Source organism: Lithobates pipiens, unplaced genomic scaffold (assembly GCF_037356315.1).
Source record: "Lithobates pipiens isolate NorthernLeopardFrog02 unplaced genomic scaffold, aLitPip1_a1.2 Scaffold_25, whole genome shotgun sequence".
NCBI lineage: Eukaryota > Metazoa > Chordata > Amphibia > Anura > Ranidae > Lithobates > Lithobates pipiens.
Window position 1 is genome coordinate 144,253,421 of NW_027507787.1, and position 22,688 is coordinate 144,276,108.

The 22,688-nt window shown below is 42.9% G+C and overlaps 1 protein-coding gene across 9 annotated transcripts in view; it reads left to right on the plus strand.

Moving 5' to 3' along the window:
- Positions 1-22,688, plus strand: part of LOC143930540 (uncharacterized) — a 103,536-nt gene that overhangs the window by 74,329 nt on the left and 6,519 nt on the right. For 8 of the 9 annotated variants that reach the window (XM_077454913.1, XM_077454914.1, XM_077454917.1 and 5 more), the window contains one exon: positions 743-857. The exons of the other annotated variant lie outside the window; for it this stretch is intronic. In XM_077454913.1, the coding sequence (XP_077311039.1) occupies positions 743-857 (115 nt within the window). The remainder of the gene's footprint in view (positions 1-742; positions 858-22,688) is intronic. 9 annotated transcript variants of the gene reach the window in all.

Here is a 22,688-nt window from a genome sequence, read left to right on the forward strand (position 1 = left end):
CACTTTGAGGGATTTTTTTTTTCTTCTCATTTTCTGTTGCTTCATGGGGGAGGAAGTGGATTTTGTCCAATGATACACTGACAAAATTAAATAAATGTACCCATCCCTACTCTGTGCAAAACTAAACTGGAGCATAGAAAAGTCAGCTCACCAACCTAGCTATGATGTCGGGGCAGAGCTATTTAAATCTCAGGATCAGATAGACAGATACAAATTATTTGACAGGTAAACCAGCTTCCATATTACAACTGAGCTCCAATAATATTGGCTAATGCTTTTTTAAATGTTGTATAACCCCCCCCCCCCAAAACCATGGAGAAGTCTTGTCTTCATGTTATGAACATAGATAAAATCTAGACTAACACTTAAGCTGGACCATAGATGGATCAATATTCTGCTGTAGCTGGACCATAGATCAATATTCTGCTGTAGCTGGACCATAGATGGATCAATATTCTGCTAGTTCAGCAGAACTGTGATCATCTGTGGCCATTCCTGCTAGAAAGAAGTCAATCTAATCGTCTACTCTTACATAGGAATGTTGCAAATATTTCAATCAATGCATGCAGCCAATCTGCTGCAATGCTGATCAATGTATTCTGACAGTGGCAGAGTCCCTGCTGTCAGAATACAGTAGTGCAACAGGGAGGGTTCCTTCAAATGTGTGGAAGGGAAATCCTGTTTTTTGTTTGTTTTTGTTTTGGTTTGTTGACTCATGACATTTTTAATTTTTTTACTCAAGGGCTATGATTTTGCCTTTTTGAGAAGGAGTAGGCTGTATGAGGAATGTGGAACTAAAACTGCCTTCACTTGGACAACTCAGTATATCGGAGGTTCTCGGCTAGCAGAATGCATTGGTAAGTTGGGGAAATGTATTGTTGCGCATGTGGAATATGAAAAGATCTTTAAATTGGGAAAGCATCTGATTACACCAATTTAAAGATGCCTCTGTCTATATCTGGAGAAACCAAAGTGGTAAAATGCTCATAGCTCCTGTTTTTTTTAGGCTATAGCGATGATTGGAGCTCTTCTGGTCTTTGATCAGCTCTATGGTCACCTGGTGGAACCACTGGCTGCATTCTCGGATTACCCGGTTGGACAGGAGAGCATGAGAAAACCATGGAAGGAGGTGGGGGGGGGGGGAAATGTCCCCTCCTACTGCTTATAAAAGCAGTTTAGCAGCTAATTGAGAGCTAGGATTGCTTTTATATGAAAGCTGAATGCTGGCTGAAAGAAACAATACCAAGATGATGCCTAAACCTGCAGGTATCATCCTAGTATAACCACTCAAGTTCCAGCAACATACCAATACGTTGCTGGTCCTTGTGGGAATATATTCAGCCTGGGGCCTGAACGAAAAAAGAGAACCTAAAAGATTCCACCATGAACATCGATCGATGTAGATGAAGAAATATCTGCCAAGAAAAGTGAAAAAAAAATACTGCATGCCAAAGTATACAGGAAATTTGCACAAATTTTAACAATAAAACACCATAAGAATAAATCATTAACTCAATGAAACAACAACTTTTTTTTATTGATATCTGTGCCAAAAAAGAGTAACAAAATACAAGGCAAAGCATCCGCCCTCTTTCCACCCCAGCCTCTATGCTTCATCATATATGCTCTTTTTTTTTTTTTTCACTGCGGTGGTAAAACTGACTACTGCAGCGCTGTAGTCAATGAAAGGGCTATTTGAAGGAATTTGGGGGCCCCAAGCAAAATGGACATGGTGGCCCCCTTAACCCCCTGCACGCAAAGCCTACAGGAATCACAGCATGGTGATGCAGTTTAAGTTCACCAACACTTTATATAAATGTTTACAGTGCAAATACTGCTGGTGCATATAATGTGCATAAAATGTTAACATTTTCAACAATTGAATATTTGCAAAAAAAAACACTGTACCATAAAATCAAATATACATTAAAGTGCACAATAACTAAATCCAACATACTTAAAACACACACACACTCGCATTAACATTTTATAGTTTTCACAAACGTGCAAATTATCTAAAACTGCTGTTTGCGAGCCTTGTTTTCTGCTAAGGCAATCACAATGTACTCCATGTCCAAAGACTGGCGAACATCACGCTCAGTTGACTTAAGTGCCAGTCCTGTGAGCCTTTCTTGGCCCATGGTGGACCTCCATGTAATTTTTTATCAGCTTCAAAGCTGAAAAGCTCCTCTTACCAGAGCCCACTGACACACGGAGTGTCTGGAGTAGATGCAAAGCAATGCTTAAATCACTGTACAAATCCAGTAGCTTCTCACTGCATATGTAATTTCATATACAAGCATGTCAAATGGGGACAGTGGCTGGGGCCCCAGGCCAGCTCGGGGGCCCCAAGCAATTGCTTGTTTCGCCTGTCCTGGTCAATGATTTACGTATGCTAAGAGCGCACCCTATTGCTGTCAGAATAAACAGATCTGTGCTGTACCTGAATGGCGTACCGGCAAAGCAAACAATGGTTAACAATAGAACCTAGTAATGATAAAACATTACAATATAGCAGTATAGTATACAGTACAGTAAAACAGTAAGAACAGAACTCACTAAAATGACGACTATTTATTTATTTTTATATTTTTGTTTATTTATTTTTTACACTTTTTTTGTAACTATAAAAAAAACTTTTTTTTGCGTTCCAGTCTCTCAAAATAAGATAGCCATCTAACATCTTTGGCTACCCTATGTGAATGTGTGCCATGCTGTACCCTATACTAATAATCCACTAGTGTGTGGTACGACGGAAACAGTCCTGAATGCAGAAAACAGGTTGGTCAGGACAGGAGGGACAAAATAAGGTGTCACACCTATATCTGCATTTGCTACTGACACAACTAAGTATACAGACACTTTTTTTTGTATCAGCGTCTGGCCTTACAGGCAGCTATGTATGGCCCCATCATCTGGTCGTTGAAGTGCACCCTGCCATGTTAAGGTTGTAGTTCTGCGCACAGGGGGGCGTGACCGGATGTCAGGGTGAGAGGTCGCGGCGGGCTCAGACCTACCGCTCGCTCCAGAGACTAATGCTGCCAAGGTAGTGTGGAGGAGGAGGAGGGAAGGAGAAGCCGAGCGTTGAGGTGCCGAAACGAGGGGACGCTGCGAAGCTGTGACGCCACCAAAGCGAGAGTAACGGTACATTCGGTTGACCGAACGGCGCAACAGTGGAGATATGTGGAGGTCGCCACAGGAAGCTCTCCCATAGAGGAACACCGATCCCCACGTAAGAAACCCTGTGAGAGAGGGAATCAAAGCGAAGGGAGGGATTGAGCGATACCCCCCCCCCCCCCCGGTGGAAGAGACGTAAGACCTGAAGGTATGACTAGGAAAAGGGGGGTGGAGGAGGCGACCACACATAATGGATCACAAACATTACGTAGTTCCAAAGATAAGGCTGGTCACTCGACCGGGCTGACAGGCGTTGCTGCTGCTGCCGCCGCTTCTAAACTGGAGCGATATGCCCATACGCCTAATCAGACTCCAAACCAAACACCTAAAAAGAACGTGCAAGTCGGAGAGGGGCGGCCGCAGAGTACTGCAGCCGTGCAAACGGTCGGAAGGAAAAGCCAGGGCTTGACGACCGAAATAGAGCCGACAAGTTTAAATAAAGCAATATGTGTGGCAGTCCGGTCGGACACTACGGGTGTAATGGGTGGAATATCGGAAGCACAAGCGTCCGTGAGTAATCTCTCCTTGGAGAGGGGGACTGGACGGGACACTGAGATAAGTACAGAAGGAGAAATTTGGGTAAAAGGTAAAGAACCATCACTAAAAGAAATTCTTTCTGCGGTGAATACACGTAAATTATCATTGGATGATGTATCAGACCAATTAAAGCAGATAAGAGAAGATGGGATAAATCTTAAAAATGAAGTACAGAAAACTGCGGCCCGTATATCAGATATGGAGGAGAGAGTCAGCCAGGTGGAGGATGATGTACTCCCGCTGAAACAGGAGATGCAAATGATGAAGGGCCAGTTAAATTTGTGTATGGCTAAAATGGACAATATGGAAAATATTATACGCAGGAAAAATATCAGAGTTTTAGGTGTCCCGGAGAAAAGTGAAGGCAATAATCTTGCTGAATTTATGGAAATAGGGATAAAGGATAAAGTAGGGAGTGAGAAGCTATCAAGATTTTTTGCAATTGAAAGGGCGTATAGAATTCCGTTTAGGATGGTGGAAGGAAGAAGTCATCCTAGACCCATAATCATCCAATTGCTGTCCTATAGAGATAAAGTTGTTATCCTTCAAAGAGCAAGAGAACTGCGTAACCTTGAATATAATGGGATAAAGATTTCATTGTATCCGGATTTTTCCCCAGAGCTGCAAGGACAGAGAGCCAAGTTTATAGAGTGCAAAAAGAAATTGCAGAGTCTTAAAGTGAACTATGCATTGTTTTATCCGGCAAAGTTGAGGGTATCAGCATTTGGGGAAAACACATTTTTTAATAGTCCAGAAGAAGTTAAGTCGTGGTTGGAGGAAAATAAATGTCTGCTGCAACAGAGAGGAATGCTGTAATATGAAAACAGAAAGAAAATGGACATTTTTTTCCTTTTTTTTTTTTTTTCTGGACTAAGAGGGAATGCCCCCATATTGCTCTGTTTGTCTCCCTCCCTCTCTTCTTCCCCCCTTCCCCCCTTTTTTTTTTTTTTTCCTCGGCAGTAATGTGGACTATTTTTTGTTATAGAAATAAGAGTTTTGGGAGTGGGTGGGTAGGGCGAGTAGGTGGGGAGGATATATCACCCTGGGAGGTAAAAACGGTCATGTTGGAAGCCCCTTAGAAGGGCCCCAAGTGGGGCATGGGAGGGTTGGGGAGGGGAAAGAAAAAAGGGATGGGGAGTATGAATGGATGAATGATAGCGAGAGAAAGGAGGTTGAAAGGATAGGAAAGGATATAGGTAGGCATGGTAAAGGATTATTAATTGCACAAAAAAAAAATATTTAAGTATAAAGTTGATGATTGAATACGGTGGTCAGGGAAAAAGGGCACAAGAAAATGAAATTAAGAGAGGCACAAGGAAATAATATTGTTCAATTTATATAAAATGTGTGTAAAATGTGCATAAGAAATATGGTAAATTTGAGATACAAAATATGTGTGGGATTAAAATTTTGGAGCACAGGGAAAAAAGAAAAAAGCAAGGGGGAGATCACGTGTGAAAACACAGAGAAAGCACGTAGAATGGAGAATAAAAGTATGATATTGTGATTTAGGTTTTAAATATGGGAGTAAGCAGTAAGGTAGGGAACTTCACTAAAAAGGTTAAAATTTGTTCTTGGAATATACGGGGGGTGAAGGAACAGCTGAAGAGACGTGCGTTATTTTCCATGGGGAATATGGGTAATTATGGGATGCTCTGTTTGCAGGAGACCCACCTGGACCGTGATACAATCAGTGTGCTAAGACACAGAAAATATAGGATACAATATCATTCTACATACACTTCCTACTCAAGGGGAGTGAGTGTCTTAATAGATCCTGGGTCGGGCCTAACCTGCAGGCAGAGCATCGTAGATGTTAAAGGGAGATATGTGTTCCTTTTTTGTGGTATAGAAGGTAGAGTATGTGTGATTGCAACTGTGTATATCCCACCACCATTTAATGCAGAAATATTATATGAACTGCTGAAGTTTATAAAGGATAAGCCTGGAATCCCAGTTATAATAGCAGGGGACTTTAATATGATAATGGATCAAAAAATAGATAGGTTCCCACAGAAGGTCGGTAGTAGGGAGGGACCTAATGGGTTGTTATTTCAATTCTGTGAAGAAACGGGTTTTGTGGATATATGGAGAAGGTGGAACCCCTTAAAAAAACAGTATTCTTGTCACTCTAAGACGTACTCCACCTTGTCCAGGATCGATATGGTGCTGTGAATGTAATGAAGAGGCGCTGGGGATGGTGGAGAAAGTGGAGTACGAGCCAAGGGGAATTTCGGACCATTCACCGGTAATGTTTTTAATGACAATAGGGAGAGGATGTAGTAGAAGGGAATGGAAGATAAACCCATTTTGGTTAGAACTAATGGATAACATGGAGGGGGTAAAAGAAAATCTAAAAGAATTTTTGAGCATAAATGTGGGATCTACGTCCCTGGGAATAATGTGGGATACCTTGAAAGCCTTCTTAAGGGGGGAACTAATAAAAAAGATATCGCAGATTAAGAAGAATGGGTTAGCAAAGGAAATAGAAGCAAAAGAAAGGGTAAGGAGGTCAGAAGAGAGGTATATAAGGGCCCCCTCAGAAGAAAGTTCCAAGGAATGGGAGAAAAATCAGGTAGAATATAAAAGACTTATATGGGAGAAAGAAGAGAAGAAAAGGCAGTTCCAGAGGCAGTCCTTCTTTGGCGAAGGGGAACAAGTGGGGAGGGTATTGTCAATGATTGCTAAATCAAATAGCTCGTCCCCAATAATACCGGCGATATTGGACAGGGAGGGAGGTATGAGGAAGTCAACACCTGAAATAGTGGAAGAGTTTAGAAAATATTATGAGGAACTATATAAAGTTTCAAACTCTGAAGTAGAGGGGGAGATGCAGGAATTTTTTGGGAAAATAACATTACCCAGGCTGTCGGAGGAAGATAGGGAGGGCTTGGAAGCACCATTGACCCTGGAGGAGCTGCAAAAAGTAACAGCAGAAATGACAAATCAGAAAGCACCAGGTCCGGATGGACTGCCGATAGAGATTTATAAAAAATTTGGGGAGATACTTTTACCGGCTCTCCTACAGGTGTTCAATGGCGCTTTTGAAGCGGGACAGTTGCCGCAATCAATGATGGAGGCCACAGTGGTGGTCCTAGCAAAAGAAGGGAAAAACCAATTGGAGACTGCATCATATAGACCTATATCGTTACTGTGTTCAGATGTTAAAATTTTGGCAAAAGTACTTGCAACAAGGGTAAAAAATATAATACCAAAACTAATACATTAGGACCAAACTGGGTTTATCCCAGGGCGGTCCACAAATATGAATGTGAGACGCACCTATTTAAACATTCAGATTCCTTCAGAAAACAAAGGGAATAGAGCAGTTATGTCCTTAGATGCAAAAAAAGCCTTCGATAGTGTGGAGTGGCATTATTTGAGGAGGGTGTTGGCGGAATTTCAATTTGGTCCGAGATTTATGCAATGGATAAGAGTACTGTATACAGGTCCTAGGGCGAAAGTGAGAATAAATGGGGAATGTTCAGAGGGGTTCCATTTGGAGAGGGGGACAAGACAGGGGTGCCCTTTGTCACCCCTGCTTTTCGCCCTCTCGATGGAGCCTCTGGCTATAGCCTTAAGAGAGGCGCAGGATATCCGGGGGTTTAAAAGAGGGAACGAAGAGGAAAAGGTTGCTTTGTATGCAGACGATGTATTGCTGTTATTAGGGGACACGGGGCCCTCATTGGTGGCGGCAATGACCCTGATAAAAGAATTCGGGTATTTCTCTGGACTTGAAATTAACTGGGAAAAATCTGCCCTCCTACCAGTGGATCCCCTCGATACCTCACTGCCAGTACAGGTATCCCAAATAGAAACAGTTAAACAAATGAAGTACTTGGGAGTGAATATGATGGCAGACCCAAGGCAGTATATAGCAGGGAATTTAGTTCCACTTATGTCAAAATTAAAGCGTAAAATTAGAATATGGAAGAACCTCCCCTTGTCAGTAGCCGGTAGGTGCAACTTAATTAAGATGGTGTGGATGCCTCAAATATTATATGTTATACAAAACTCACCGGTTTGGATTCCAAAATATTGGTTTAAAAAAATGGAAAGTTTGTTTAGAGAGGTGATATGGAAGAACAGTGTGGCAAGAATTAGCTTACAAGTACTACAGAGACCAAGGGAAATGGGTGGGATGGCACTACCTAATATGAGATACTACTTTCTGGCTGCCCAATTACAGTATATGAGGGGAGGTAACCTGGTGGCAGTGACAGGAAGGGGGGGTGGTCCCCTGGGGAGGGATACTCCACATAATACGGTCGCGGAAGCCGTGGAAGCCGACTCATTTAGGACCAGCTGCCCCACAGTCCAACTGATGGTAAAGTGTTGGGAGGAGGTAAAAGTAATATTGGGGTACAGAGGATATACAGAATTCTCACCAATATGGGAAAATAAAAACTTAGAGGAAATTAAGAAAATGGGGAGATTAGTAGAATGGGATCGGAGGGGCATACACTTCTTAGTACAACTATATAAGGACGGGAGACTGAAAACATTTCAGGAACTAAGGGATGAATATGGGTTACCGGCTTATTACCTCCTTAATTATATACAAATTAAACATGCGTTAGAGGCACAATTTAGAAACAGGAAGTTGGAATGGAGTAAGATGCCTGCACTCAGGAGAATCATAAGCTATAATATATTGAAAGGAGGTATTTCTGAGATCTATAGGTATCTAAAGGGAACAGAACAAGAAGGGGTAATAGAGGAGAAAAAAAAGGCAAAATGGGAAAGAGAGGTGGGCCCAATATCGGTAGAACAGTGGGAAAAGGTTCTGGCATTGGGGGCGAAAGTTTCCTTATCTCCATCAAATAGTATATCTCAAATGTATTTAATCCATAGGGTATATTACACTCCTCTTAAATTGTTTAGATTTGGGAGTAGACAGGATGCAGAATGCCAAAGGTGTGGGGACCGAAGAGGAGATTTAATGCATATGATTTGGCGATGCCCAAGATTATATAGATATTGGGTAGGAATAATAGGGAAAATTAATAAAGTGTTTGGGTTATCATTGGAAGTAGAAGCTAAAATCTGTATAATGGGATTGATAGAAGAAGAGGAGGTACGAAGGGATATCCACACAGCTGTCATTAGATGCCTTTTTCAGGGGAGGAAATTAATTGCGTTTAAATGGCAGAGGAGGGAAGCGCCTACAGTAAAGGAATGGATGGAAAGGGTGAAAGATAACATAAAAAAGGAGGAATACATATATAGGAAAAGAGGTAATTATGGGAAGTTTGTTAAAATATGGGGAAAGTGGGGTGAGCAATGAGAAAGGGTGAGTAAGTTGCAAGAGTGATGGATGAAGGAGGGAATGAATGAGAGGTGGGGAGGGGGATGGGAGAAGGGAATGAGTAATTTGTTTAAGTTTGATGTTATTTAAAATTTTCTTTTGTATAAATTGTGAATTGAATATTATCGGCGGAGGGAATGGGAGGGGGAGAGGGTTGATAGGGGGAGGGAGGATGGGAGGGGGGGATAAGGGAAATTTGTTTGTAAGGGGAATTATTGTATGTGATTATTCTGTGGCAATATTTGTAAATTTGAATATAAAGCAAATAAAATAAAAAAATTTAAAGATTAAAAAAAAAAAAGGTTGTAGTTCTGGACACAGAGGGGCTTCTCAACACCAGTCCCCGTTGTAGTTTGGACTGACGTATCTAACATGCACCCTGCCATGTTAAGGTTGTAGTTCTGGACACAGAGGGACTTCTCAACAACACCAGTCGCCGTTGTAGTTTGAACTGACATATCTGCGTGAATAGAAGGAAAAAAAACCCTTCTGTTTTTCCTTCCACCTCCCTATTAGCAATTCATTACTTCTCAAGCAGGCTCTCTCCCCCCTTCTATTTTCAGAATTTAAAAGCCATTGGAGGAAGCCCCAGCGATTAGGTCGCATGGCGTCACATGCGCCAATTCTGAATGCAAAAAGGTGTCTAAAGAGGCATGCTTGTGTAATAATTGTATGTACAAGTGGTACACCTTTCTGAATAAGGGGGACACCAATTCCCAAACAATCTTGACTCTGCTCCCTATGTAGTCTGGGCAGTCACAAGGCTCCACACTGCTATCTTTTCCCTCGTAAACCAAAAAAAGTCCATGTATAGCCTGTTGCCCTGCCACAGAGCTTATACATTTTGACCTCATATCTGGCACGCTTGCTGGGGAGGAACTGTTTGAAAACAAGGTGGCCAGAAAATGTAATCAGGGACTCCTCTACATAGACAGCTTGTTAGGGGTATATCCAGGCTGCAAATTTTTGGTTGAAATGGTTTGAGGGGCCACATTTTGTGGAGCTGGTAATATTCAGTGTTCCCTTGAGGGCAACAGTTCATTGTCGTTGAAGAGCATAAACAGCAAGATTTGCTAATAGCTAGTCCTGGCCATGGCAGCAGAGAACACAGGCATATGATGAATTGGGTCTGTGGACCAATATGACCAACTCGTATATATTATTTTTTTTTTTTTTTAGTAATGCCCATGTTGAGGGCTAGGCCCAAAAAAGTCTTGCATTCGGATATCGTTTCCATGCAAATTGTCTGGCAAGGGTCAAATGTGGGTTTGCAGCGATAAAATGATTGGCATATTAATTTCTTTGGTACACAATAGATCCAAACAGATCTTCCATGAAAAACCGCTAAAAACAAAGGGCTTAGTCAGTTAATGGTGGAAGTATGGGAGCTGCAGAATCTATGGGCTGCCAATCAGGATTTGCAAGCTTATCAGGAAGTGAACTATGGGCTCTACGGGCCTATGTTTGAATTCTTAGTGGCTGCGGGACACTGTTTGTGCTAGCCACCTTACCAGTTTGAACTGCAATTATGGTACTCTCCACATCACCAAGTTTTACTGCAGTGCTGGTTTGTCTAGGACCAGGATGTATTAGGCCACTGGTGCTCACCAGTTCACCAGAAGGTAGAGCGGCACTAGTACTGGCACTCTGCTGCATACAAGCATCATGTGGTTGTAGCACCTCAGCAGCCTGGGAACTGGGTTGAGTATGCCTGACCTTAGCAGGGACCACTACTCCATTGTCAGAGCCATCTGTGAGGGTGCCACTGCTCTCTACGGGTTTGTATACCGAGCCTTATTCTGACAGTGAGGATTACCCATCGCTCTCACCTGTCATGCTCAGTACCCTGTAGGCCTCTTTACTAGTGCATCTTTCATCTGTCATTTTGGCCAATACATTTCTAGGTACCTAGTGTGACTCGCAGGTAAAAAAAAGCACCTGGCTGTCAAGGACAGTTTAAACCACTACAATAAAATGTACCTGCTAGCACTAGCAGGGTTCAGGCCAGACTCTGCTAACACTGCAGTTTTGTGTGCTGTGTATTGGAAGTGACAGTGATCTACTGACACTGCACTTCTTTGGGGGGAGGCGGGGGTTTGGCTAAATGCAAGTGCTGGCAGGAGTTGGGGCTGATCCTGCTATTCATTAGTGAATATGTGGCGGACAATCTAACGCTGTCTGGTATCACCCGTGACACTAATACAGTGATCAGAAACAAGATCTGTAGACTGTACTAATGACACTGTGACAGGGAGTGAAAGGGTTAACTGGGGGAGTGATCAAGGGGTTAAATGTGCCTAACTATGTTATCTGGTGCCAGTGAAGTGCTTATACTCAATGTTGATGCTCTCTTCTCTTACGCTGGCTCCAAAAAGGACTCCAGAATAGAATATTATATTATTGCCATTCGTCAGAACCGATCAGCAGATCCAGGCCATAAATCATTGGTCTGGACCTGATTGATCGGTTCTGAATCGAATGCGATCACTGCAGAGCTAGCCGGTGGGTGTGAATCGCATACAGGTACGTGATTTCACACACAGAGGTCACTCTGCTGCAGTAAACGTATGCGGGCGGTCCAGAACTGGTTAAAGGAACTTATTCTCATCTGGTTCTTCCCCCTCGCTCTTATAGAACTTTAGAAAATTGGTATTTTTCTGTATGGTATAGCACTTCCTTCTTTCCGGCCTAGGTCACAATTGTAAAGACCCCTGCCCCCCTGTGCCTCTTGGGATTGCCAAGTTACACACCCCAGAAAGCAGCATATTAATGGGTATTAGTAAATACAATTCTCTGCGCAACACTAAAATGTGTTAAACCACTACAAATAAAAATGTGTAATGTGTAAATTCTCCAAATCTACTAAATGTTGCTGCAAAACACTGGACTGTTTTCACACATCAACCCATAAATATATATCTCAAATAATGCTGCACAACATTATTCCATCATAAAACCAATAAACTTAAAATGAGTAAATACTCCAATATCATAACCAATGAATAATATCCTACCAATACACCATATATGCATGTGTTTTTGGGGTCGTTATCGTGTGGGAATACTGCCCTGCAACCCAGTCTCCAAAGGGGGGGGGGTTCATGCTCTGTTTCAGTATGTCACAGTACATGTTTGCATTCATGGTTCCCTCAATGAACTGTAGCTCCCCAGTGCCAGCAGAATTCATGCAGCCCCAGACCATAACACGCCCACTACCATGCTTGACTGTAGGCAAGACACACTTGACTTTGTAGTCCTTACATGGCTGCTGCCACACACTCTTGACACCATCTGAACCAAATAAGTTTACCTTGGTCTCATCAGACCACAGGACATGGTTCCAGTAATCCATGTCTAAGGCCGCGTACACACGGGCGGATTGTCAATCCGCTCGTGTGTGGGCTTCAGCGGACTTTTTCAGCGGACTGTCTGACGAACAAAGTCTTACGGAATTTCCGTAATTTTGTCCGTTCAAACTTGGTTTTGTCCGTCCAAACTTGGTTTCAGCGGACAGTCCGCTCGTGTGTAGGCAAGTTGGACGGACTAAGTATGGCGCATGCTCAGAAAGGATTTACACGGCCGAAGGTTGCATTGCAGTGTATAGGACGTCGTTTTTCTAGTCCGTCGTACGTGCTGTACACGTCATCACGCACGCTTTCAGCGGACTGTCTGCTCATCGTGTGTGGTCAAGTCTGTTCATTCAAATTTTGAGCGGACTGTCTGTCGGATTGTCTGACGAACTTAGTTGGGCAGACAATCCGCCCGTGTGTACGCGGCCTTAGTCTGCTTGTCTTCAGCAAACTTTTTGCTTGCTTTTTTGTGATCATCTTTGGAGGAGGCTTCCTTCCGGGATAACAGCCATGCAGACCAATGTTATGCAGTGTGTATATGTATGATCTGAGCACAGACAGGCTGACCACACACACCTTCAACCTCTGCAATGCTGGCAGCACTGATATGGACTATTAACCAAAAACAACCTCTGGATATGATGCTGAGCACGTGCACTCAGCTTCTTTGGTCGACCATGGTGAGGCCTGTTCTGAGTGGAACCTGTCCCGTTAAACCGCTGAATGGTCTTGGCCACTGTGCTGCAATATGCCCAAGAAGATTAAGGCAGTGCTGGAAAATAATGGTGGCCTCACAAAATATTGGCACTTTGGGCCCAAATTGGACATTTTCACTTGTACTCACTTTTGTTGCCAGTGGTTTAGACAAAATAATGGCTGTGTTAAGTTATTGACATTGTTTTTCTCATGTCTGTTAAGCTTTCTGTTAGGTAGACCACTGGGTGCTCCTTCCTGATCTCTGACTTGGGACAGTTCAGCACTCAGTCCCACATCAGAGGTGTCTGTCTGTACCACAAACTCCTTTGTGAAATCTGGGGTCATGAGCACAGGTTGTGCACAAAGCTTGCTTCAACATTTGAAATGCCTTCTCTGACTCAGGATTCCACTTAATCATGACCGAGCCTCTACCCTTAAGATCTGTCAGTGGAGCTGCAATGGTAGCAAAATTGGGTATAAAACTTCTAAAGTACCCTGTGATCCCAAGAAATGCACAAATTTTGCTTTTTATTTATAGCTTGGGGCCACTTTTGAACCGTTTTTATCTTATTGATCTGAGGCTTGATCAGCCCTTGACCAATAATGTAACCAAGGTATTTGGTCTCCTCCAAGCCGTTGAGTGAGTGAGTCCTGCTTTTCTAAGGGAATATACTACTGCTTGAACCAGGGGGTAAAAGTTTTCCAATCTAGGCCATGGATGACAACATCGTCCAAATAGGTGGATGCGTATTGGCGATGTGGTCGCAATGTCTTGTTCATCTTTCTCTGGAATGAGGCAGGAGCACCATGCAAACCAAAAGGTATCTGCAGGAGCCACTGTAGCAACAAAATTTAAAAAGGGCCCAAAATACATCCCTAGGAATCACAGACCAGTTAGCCTAACATCAATAGTATGCAAGTTTTTGGAAGGGATGATAAGGGACTATATACAAGATTTTCGTAATGAAAACGGTATCATTAGCAGTAATCGTCATGAATTTATGAGGAATCGTTCTTGCCAGACCAATCTCTTAACCTTCTATGAGGAGGTGAGTTGCCATTTAGATAAAGGAAGGCCCACAGACGTGGTGTATCTGGATTTCGCAAAAGCATTTGACACAGTTCCCCATAAACGTTTACTGTACAAAATAAGGTCCGTTAGCATGGACCATAGGGTGAGTACATGGATTAAAATCTGGCTATAAGGGTGAGTTCAGGGGGTGGTGATAAATGGAGAATACTCGGAATGGTCAGGGTGGGTAGTGGGGTCCCACAGGGTTCTGTGGTCCACTCCTATTTAATTTGTTCATAAACAACCTGGAGAATGGGGTAAGCAGTTCAATCTCTGTATTTGCAGACGATACTAAGCTAAGCAGGGCAATAGGGTGTGGAAACCTTGCAAGAGGATCTGAATAAATTAATTGGGTGGGCAACTACATGGCAAATGAGGTTTAATGTAGAAAAGTTTAAAATAATGCATTTGGGTGGCAAAAATATCAATGCAATCTATACACTAGAGAGAAAACCTCTGGGGGAATCTAGGATGCCGAGGGACCTGGGGATCCTAGTAAGCCTGCTAACAAAGCAAACAGAATATTGGCATGCATTAAAAAAGGGATTAACTGCAGTGATAAAGCGATAATTCTACCATTCTACAAGACTCTGGGCACCAGTCCTCAGGAAGGATGTACTGGAAATGGAGCGAGTACAAAAAATGGAAACAAAGCTAATAAAGGGTCTGGAGGATATTGGTTATGAATGTATTTTCTCTGGAGAAGAGATGCTTGAGAGGCGATATGATTTCAGTTTTCAAATACCGTACTGGTGACCCCACAAGAGGTTTAACCTTAAACTACATAGAGGGTTCTTTACTGTAAGAGCAGAAAGGATGTGGAATTCCCTTCCACAGGTGGTGATTTTAGCAGGTGGGGACCGGACCGATTAGTTTAAAAAAACTTTTAGATAAGCACCTGAATGACCACAACATACAAGATAATACTGACATATAATCACACACATAGGTTGGACCATGCAAACCAAAAGGCATCCGCCAATACTGGAATGACCCCCCAGGAGTAGAAAAGGCCATCTTCTCTTTTGCCAATTCTAAAGTAGCTATGTACCTGACACTTTCCAATCTGTTAACAAGCTCGTCGACCCGAGGCATTGGGTAAGCATCGTATTTGAATATGCTATTCAACTTCCTAAAATCAATACAAAACCTTTATAGTGCCATCTGGCTTTGGGACTAACACTATGAGACTTAACCAGTCACTGTGGGACACCTCTATCACGTCCAACTTTAACATGTTTATTTCATTTGCAACTGCTTCTTGCCTAGCCTTGGGTATTCTATGGGCCCTTTCATACAGAAGTTCCATCCATACCCGCTGAGCAGGCAGATGACAGGTCCGTCTCTGCACACTGTGCAGGAACGGACCTGTCAGAGCGCCGCTCTCCTCTATGGGGGATCTGATGAAGACGGACCGTAGAGTCGAAGTGGGTCGGATGTCAGCGGACATGTTACTGCTGACATCCATCGCTCCATAGACCCGTATGGAGCATCCGTTCAGGTCCTCCTAAAAAAAAGTCCGCCTGTGTGAAAGGGTCCTAAATGGCTTTACATTTATGTGGACACCTGGTTCTGTAATTATGTCATGCTGTATAACTGTGATTAGTCCGGTTAGGTGAGAGAGTCTCTATTCTTACTCACAAACTCTTTAATGTCCTTCTGCTGGGCCACTAACACGGTTTCAGTTACGGGTACCTTGGGATATCTTGAGGGCCATGTCCTTTTGGGGGGTTGGCAAACCTTCCAAGGTTTCAAGAGATTAAGGTGATATATTTGCTCTGGTTGCCTTTTCCCTGCCTGGTAAAATTGATAGTTTATTTCCTCTACTCTTTCCATAATTTCAAAGGGACCTTGCCACTTTGCTAGGAACTTACTCTCAACTGTGGGGACTAGTACCAGGACTCTATCACGAGGGTTTTGGCACACCGATTATAAACCCTACTGGGGGGGGGGCTCTGGGGCTTGCTCCATATGTTCCTGTACAAGTGGCATAACTACACTTCTATCTTGCATTAATGATATGCTCAGTGACTCTTCTATAAGGTAATTTCTTTTGCAACATCTAGTAATCCCCTGGAATGTATACATACAGTAGTTCAAAAGGGAATAGCCTGTAAATGCCTGAGGTACTTCTTGCATAGGAAACATGAGGTATGGCAGCAAAAAATCCCAGTTTCTCCCGTCTTTATCCACCTTTTTTAACATTTTTTTTTTTTTTTTTTGAGCATTTTGTTAAATCTCTCCAGACAGAGTTAGAAATGGGTGATTTTAAACAACCTACACAATAATTTAGTGACTCTGGACATAAATGGTGTGCCTTGATCCGTTAAGATCTAATTTGGAATACCCACATGACTAAATACCGGGACAAGCTTTGGCAATAGCCTTAGCTGAGGTATTAAGCAACGGAATTGCTTCAGGATACCGTGTGGCATAGTCCAGTATTACCAGTATGAGCTGATGGCCCCGGGCAGACTTTACCACTGGTCCCATCAGATCCATTCCAATTCTTTCAAAAGGCACCTCATTTATCGTGAACAGTACCAGCGGACTGCGAAAATGGGGCATGGCGCTGAATACTGGCACTCTAGGCATACATCGCAATATTCTTTCACATCCACATGTAACCCAGGCCAAAAGAATCTCTGGGTTATTCTGTTTTCTCTATACCCAAATGTCCATCCAATATATGACCATGGGCTAAATCTAATACCATCCGACAAAAGGGTTTGGGAACCACTAGTTGCTCTACCTCCTCCTCCCCTTGCTTTACCACTTGATACAGCACGTTTCAATAGGTTCTCAATCAATAATTTTTAATGTGTTTTTTTTTTTTTCTTGCTCTATTGAGTGTGGAGTCTTAGTAGTTCCATACAAAAAAATCATCTTTCCTGACTTGAGTCAGGCACCACATTCTATCCACTCTCACTATTAGCCCAGGTTCACACTGAGCTGTGGGAATGAAGTCATGCAAGTTCTGCACAGATATCAATGGAAATCGCAAGCTGAAATTGCAAAAAGTAGCACAAACGACTTTTTGAAATTGATGCAGTGTCGCATTGATTTGGACCGTTCCATTGCCGTCGATTTGACATGTCAAATCACCCCAGTGTGAACCAGGGCTCACCAGAGTCAAAGATAATTTCTTGTTCATTAACCTCAAGCTGGGGGTTGGATTCCAGCTCTTCCTGCTCCCCATCCATTACAGAAAAAGGAAAAGGATCTACCCCTTTGGACACACCAACAATTTCCCTTTCATTTTTGCAATCATCAAAAGGGTTTCGGTGTTCCTCCAGCAGGGGGAGCTCTGTCCTCCCGACTCCTTTTTTCCCATGAACTAAGTGTGGAAAATCTCTCCCCACTAGGACTTCATGTAGTAGTGAGGGGTACCACCCCCACTGAATATGTCAGTGTCCCAAGGGGTATCTGTCTCATACATGGCAGTCTGCGTACATGGTGACACACGTGACTACCAAATAACCCCAATAGTGCTAGGGTGTAACTTTGTAGGATGATTTCCTGCTGGGTTGCAATGGCATGGAAATTGGCCTCCTGCTGCGATGCAGTGGCCTTGTCGACCTGGCAGTTAGTTTCCTGCTGCTGGCGATTGGCCTCCTGTTGGGCTGCGGTGGCCTCTGCAACTTTGTTGGTATTCTGCTGGGTTGCAGTAGCATGCTGCAGGGCTTTTAACACATCCCCCATCTTTTCACTTGTTCAGGAAGATACCAGATTCCTCCACCATATGTAGGGGGTTAGTTCAAATGGGGATCACCTTCCCTGGGGAAAAAGGTAGTTCAAACAGCAGGCCTTTCTTAAAAGATGCCTTGTAGCCAGTTTTATTTAAAAGATTGTGTGGAATATTAAACAAAATGAAAAAAAAATCCTTGCCCTCCAGGCACTAACTAAGTAGTTTCGGTTCCTAACTCACAGATGAAGGGCTGCTCCCAATCGCCCACAGAACAAAGATAATGGAAACTGTTTCTCACAAAGCAAACTTCACATCAGTAGCTCTCAGGTTTTTGCTTTGCGAGTCCCAGGTCAAGAGCCATTCTTTGCTTCAGTCCTGCTTTATTTATACCACCTGTTGGTGAACACAAGTGGACCATAAAATCTGGTCTGGAACCAACCCCGCTAAGGTAGATGGTAAAACCCGAACTGGTTTTCATACCACATTTCACGCTTTGAACCAGGGCTCAAGTCCTGCGGGAATGCATGGGGACGGAGTTCCTGTACTTTTTCCACAACAGTAACTCAGTTCCCATTAGCAGTCGTGTCCTGCAAGACTTTGAAGTATGGCAGGTGCTACACCAGCACCTGCCGACACAGCTCGCAATAGTAAGTGCCGCACACCTGACCATTCAGGCATTGCCAGTAGGGGGCCCCATAAAAGCTTCCGCTTTGATCTACCTGTCAATCAGTTAGATGACAGGTAGATCAGGTCTAGGTCTAGCTGATGTGTAAATCAGCTATTCTGCTCACAGGACATGCAGGAAGAGAGGTGAGCTGAGGGAGGAACATCAGTTTGGGGTGGTAAGCTGAACACAATACCTGGCAAAGTTTAATGCCAGGAGGGAAGTTTATGTGGAAATATGTGAAGGGTTGGAATAGCAGCGAGTGTGTGTTGGTGCCCTGCAGAGGTTGCAGCCCCCCAAGCTTGCATACATCTCCTAAGCAGGAACACATCACTATCTCCCCAAGCATTCTGTCCAGATAATGTGCAGTTAATTTATGACCTTTCCGTTTAACCCTGTGTTATCCAAACTTTGTTCAATGAAAATTGTAAACTCACCACATAAACACTCTATATACAAAATAACATTCCCTAATAAAGATCAGAACATGATGTTCACATTTGCATGGAAGCACAATTGAATGCTGACTATTCAGAGAATTACCATATTTATGTTTATTGAGGATTGTTTTTTTTTTATGTACTAACAGTTAAGCTTCATGCACACAATATGAAAATTGGATGAAAAATACCACTTTTGAAGCGTTTGTGCATATGAGCGTATCTTTTTTTTGGTGGGGGAGTGGATCTTGGCTGGAAGTTCCCACACTTTTTTTCCCAGGACTTGACCCCTGCTTTGAACACTCTTTAGTGAATACCACCACCATTCACTATGCACATTCACCTTAACACATTGGTTTATTTGGTACTAGAAGTCGCAATGCTGTTTTCCCTTTAAGAGGTCTTAATTGGCTGCTTCAGGTATTCAGACACCAACTCTAGACTCCTCCAGTATATCTAACGATGTTTTACTGCTTATAGTATTTTTTAAAACAAATTAAAATGCACTCACAAAATCGGTGCAGTAAAAAACAGTGCACCACCTTAACGGATTTTCCATACATCGGTACATGCTCCCTTTAACCACTTCAGCCCTGGAAGATTTTACCCCCTTCCTGACCAGAGCATTTTTTGCAATACGGCACTGCATCACTTTAGCTGACAATTGCGTGGTCATGCAATGTTGTACCCCAAAAAAATAGTTTTTTCTTTAGCCAACCCCCCCTCCCCCCAAATAGAGCTGTCTTTTTTGGTGGTATTTGATCACCTCCTGCTTTTGTTTATAGCGCAAAAAAGCTATAATACCCCCCCAAAAAAAAAATTTAAAAAAAAAAAAATTATATATATATATACACATTTCTTTCTCGGTTTAGGCTGATATGTATTCTTCATATTTTTGGTAAAAAAAAATCGCAATAAGAGTATATTGATTTCGGCAAAAGTTATAGCATCTACAAAATAGGGGATAGATTTATGTCATTTTTTATTTTTTTTCTTAGTAATGGCAGCGATTTACAATTTTTAGCATTACTGCGACATTATGGTGAGCACATCAAACACTTTGGACACTATTTTGGGACCATTGTTAGTTATACAGCAATCACTGCTATAAAAATGCACTGATGTATAAATTACACTGACAGGGAAGGGGTTAATCACTACAGGGAGATCAAGTGTGTCCTAGGGAGGTGTTCTAACTGTAGGTGGGATGGGCGATAGCTGCTCCCAATGACAGGGAGTAGTGGATCTCTGTCATGTTGCTAGGCAGAACAGGGAAATGCCTTGTTTACATAGACATCTCCTCTTTCTGCCTCTTCTCACCTCCTGGGACCCACTGGCATGGTCCCGTGGCGCGCGTGCCCAATAGGCAGCAAATTCAATGGGACGTACAGGTGCCATTCTGCCAACGTACATCTGTGTGCAGTGATTAAGGATAAGATTACAGCATTCCCAGTCTATTGTATCCAGCAGCTACTGTACTTTCCGGGTGGCATGATGACATTGGGCTCCACCCTCATGTGTTTTGTCACTTCCTGTAAGACTTATTTGAAGAATATACACCAGAAGATTTGTGTATGCACACAAGACATGGGTTAACAAAGTGTTTGAATGTGTTGGGACTCCAATATCACAAAACTGACAGCATCTGTGTGGATGCCTTGGGACCCCCAGAACTCCCAAACACCTGGCAGAGCACTGCGTCACATCTACACACTTGCTATATTTTAAACATGGTGTGGACAAGGGGTGGAGTGATGCCCTGGTGGAGTTCTGCTTTAATTTAAATTCACCAGTTTTCTGAATATTTTAAATCTTCGCAGTAAAAATATCTGGCTGAAGAGCTATGCTCTGAGCATTGATGTACTTGCCCTGTGCCCTTTTTATGTCTGTAGTGCTTCATATGCATTCTATGATGGCCAACTCCTAGGAGGCTTTCAATATACAGTGGTGTGAAAGTGTTTGCCCCCTTCCTCATTTCCTGTTCCTTTGCATGTTTGTCACACTTAAGTGTTTCGGAACATCAAACCAATTTAAACAATAGTCAAGGACAACACAAGTAAACACAAAATGCAATTTGTAAATGAAGGTGTTTATTATTAAAGGTGAAAAAAAATCCAAACCATCATGGCCCTGTGTGAAAAAGTGATTGCCCCCTAAACCTAATAACTGGTTGGGCCACCCTTGGCAGCAACAACTGCAACCAAGCGTTTGCGATAACATGCAATGAGGCTTTTACAGCGTCCTGGAGGAATTTTGGCCCACTCATCTTTGCAGAATTGTCCTAATTCAGTTACATTAGAGGGTTTTCGAGCATGAACGGCCTTTTTAAGGTCATACCACAACATCTCAATAGGATTCAGTTCAGGACTTTGGCTAGGCCACTCCAAAGTCTTCATTTTGTTTTTCTTCAGCCATTCGGTGGTGGACTTGCTGGTGTGTTTAGGATCATTGTCCTGCTGCAGAACCCAAGTTCGTTTCAGCTTGAGTACACGAACAGATGGTCGGACATTCTCCTTCAGGATCTCTTGGTAGACAGCAGAATTCATAGTTCCTTTTATCACAGCAAGTCTTCCAGGTCCTGAAGCAGCAAAACAGCCCCAGACCATCACACTACCATCACCATATTTTACTGTTGGTATAATGTTCTTTTTATGAAATGCAGTGTTCCTTCTACACCAGATATACTTGGACACACACCTTCCAAAGAGTTCCACTTTTGTCTCATCGGTCCACAGAATGTTGTCCCAAAAGTCTTGGGGATCATCAAGATGTGTTGTGGAGAAATTGAGACGAGCTTTGCTGTTTTGCTCAGCAGTGGCTTTCTCCTTGGAACTCTGCCATGCAGGCCATTTTTGCCCAGTCTTTTCCTGATGGTGGAGGCATGAACGCTGACCTTAACTGAGGCAAGTGAGGCCTGCAGTTCCTTGGACGTTGTTGTGGGGTCTTTTGTGACCTCTTGGATGAGTCGTCGCTGCGCTCTTGGGGTAATTTGGGCGGCCGGCCACTCCTGGGAAGGTTCACCACTGTTCCATGTCTTCGCCATTTGTGGATAATGGCTCTCACTGTGGTTCGCTGGATTCCCAAAGCTTTGGAAATGGCTTTATAACCCTTTCCAGACTGATAGATCTCAATTACCTTCTCAATTGTTCCTGAATTTCTTTGGGTCTCGGCATGATGTGTAGCTTTTAAGGATCTTCTGGTGGACCTTATTGTGTCAAGCAGCTCCTATTTTTAAGTGATGCCTTGATTGTGAACAGGTGTGGCAATAATCAGGCCTGGGTGTGGCTAGAGAAATTGAACTCGGGTGTGGACAACCACAGTTATAGTATGTTTTAACAAGGGGGGCAATCACTTTTTCACACAGGGCCATGATGGTTTGGATTTTTTTTCACCTTTAATAATAAACACCTTCATTTACAAATTGCATTTTGTGTTTACTTGTGTTGTCCTTGACTATTGTTTTAAATTGGTTTGATGTTCCGAAACACTTAAGTGTGACAAACATGCAAAGGAACACCACTGTATTTATATATTATAGTGAGGTGTAAGGGTGGCTAAATCTCCAAAAAAGAGGCCGACTTTTTATCTTTTTGACCACTTGCCTGCTGGGCACTTTCATCCCCTTCCTGATTAGGCCGAATTTTAGCTTTCAGCGCTGTCACACTTTGAATGCCAATTCATGCAACACTGTACCCAAACATAGTTACGTACTTATTGGCAGCACTGGTGGGCAATTTAGGGACTGCACTGATAATC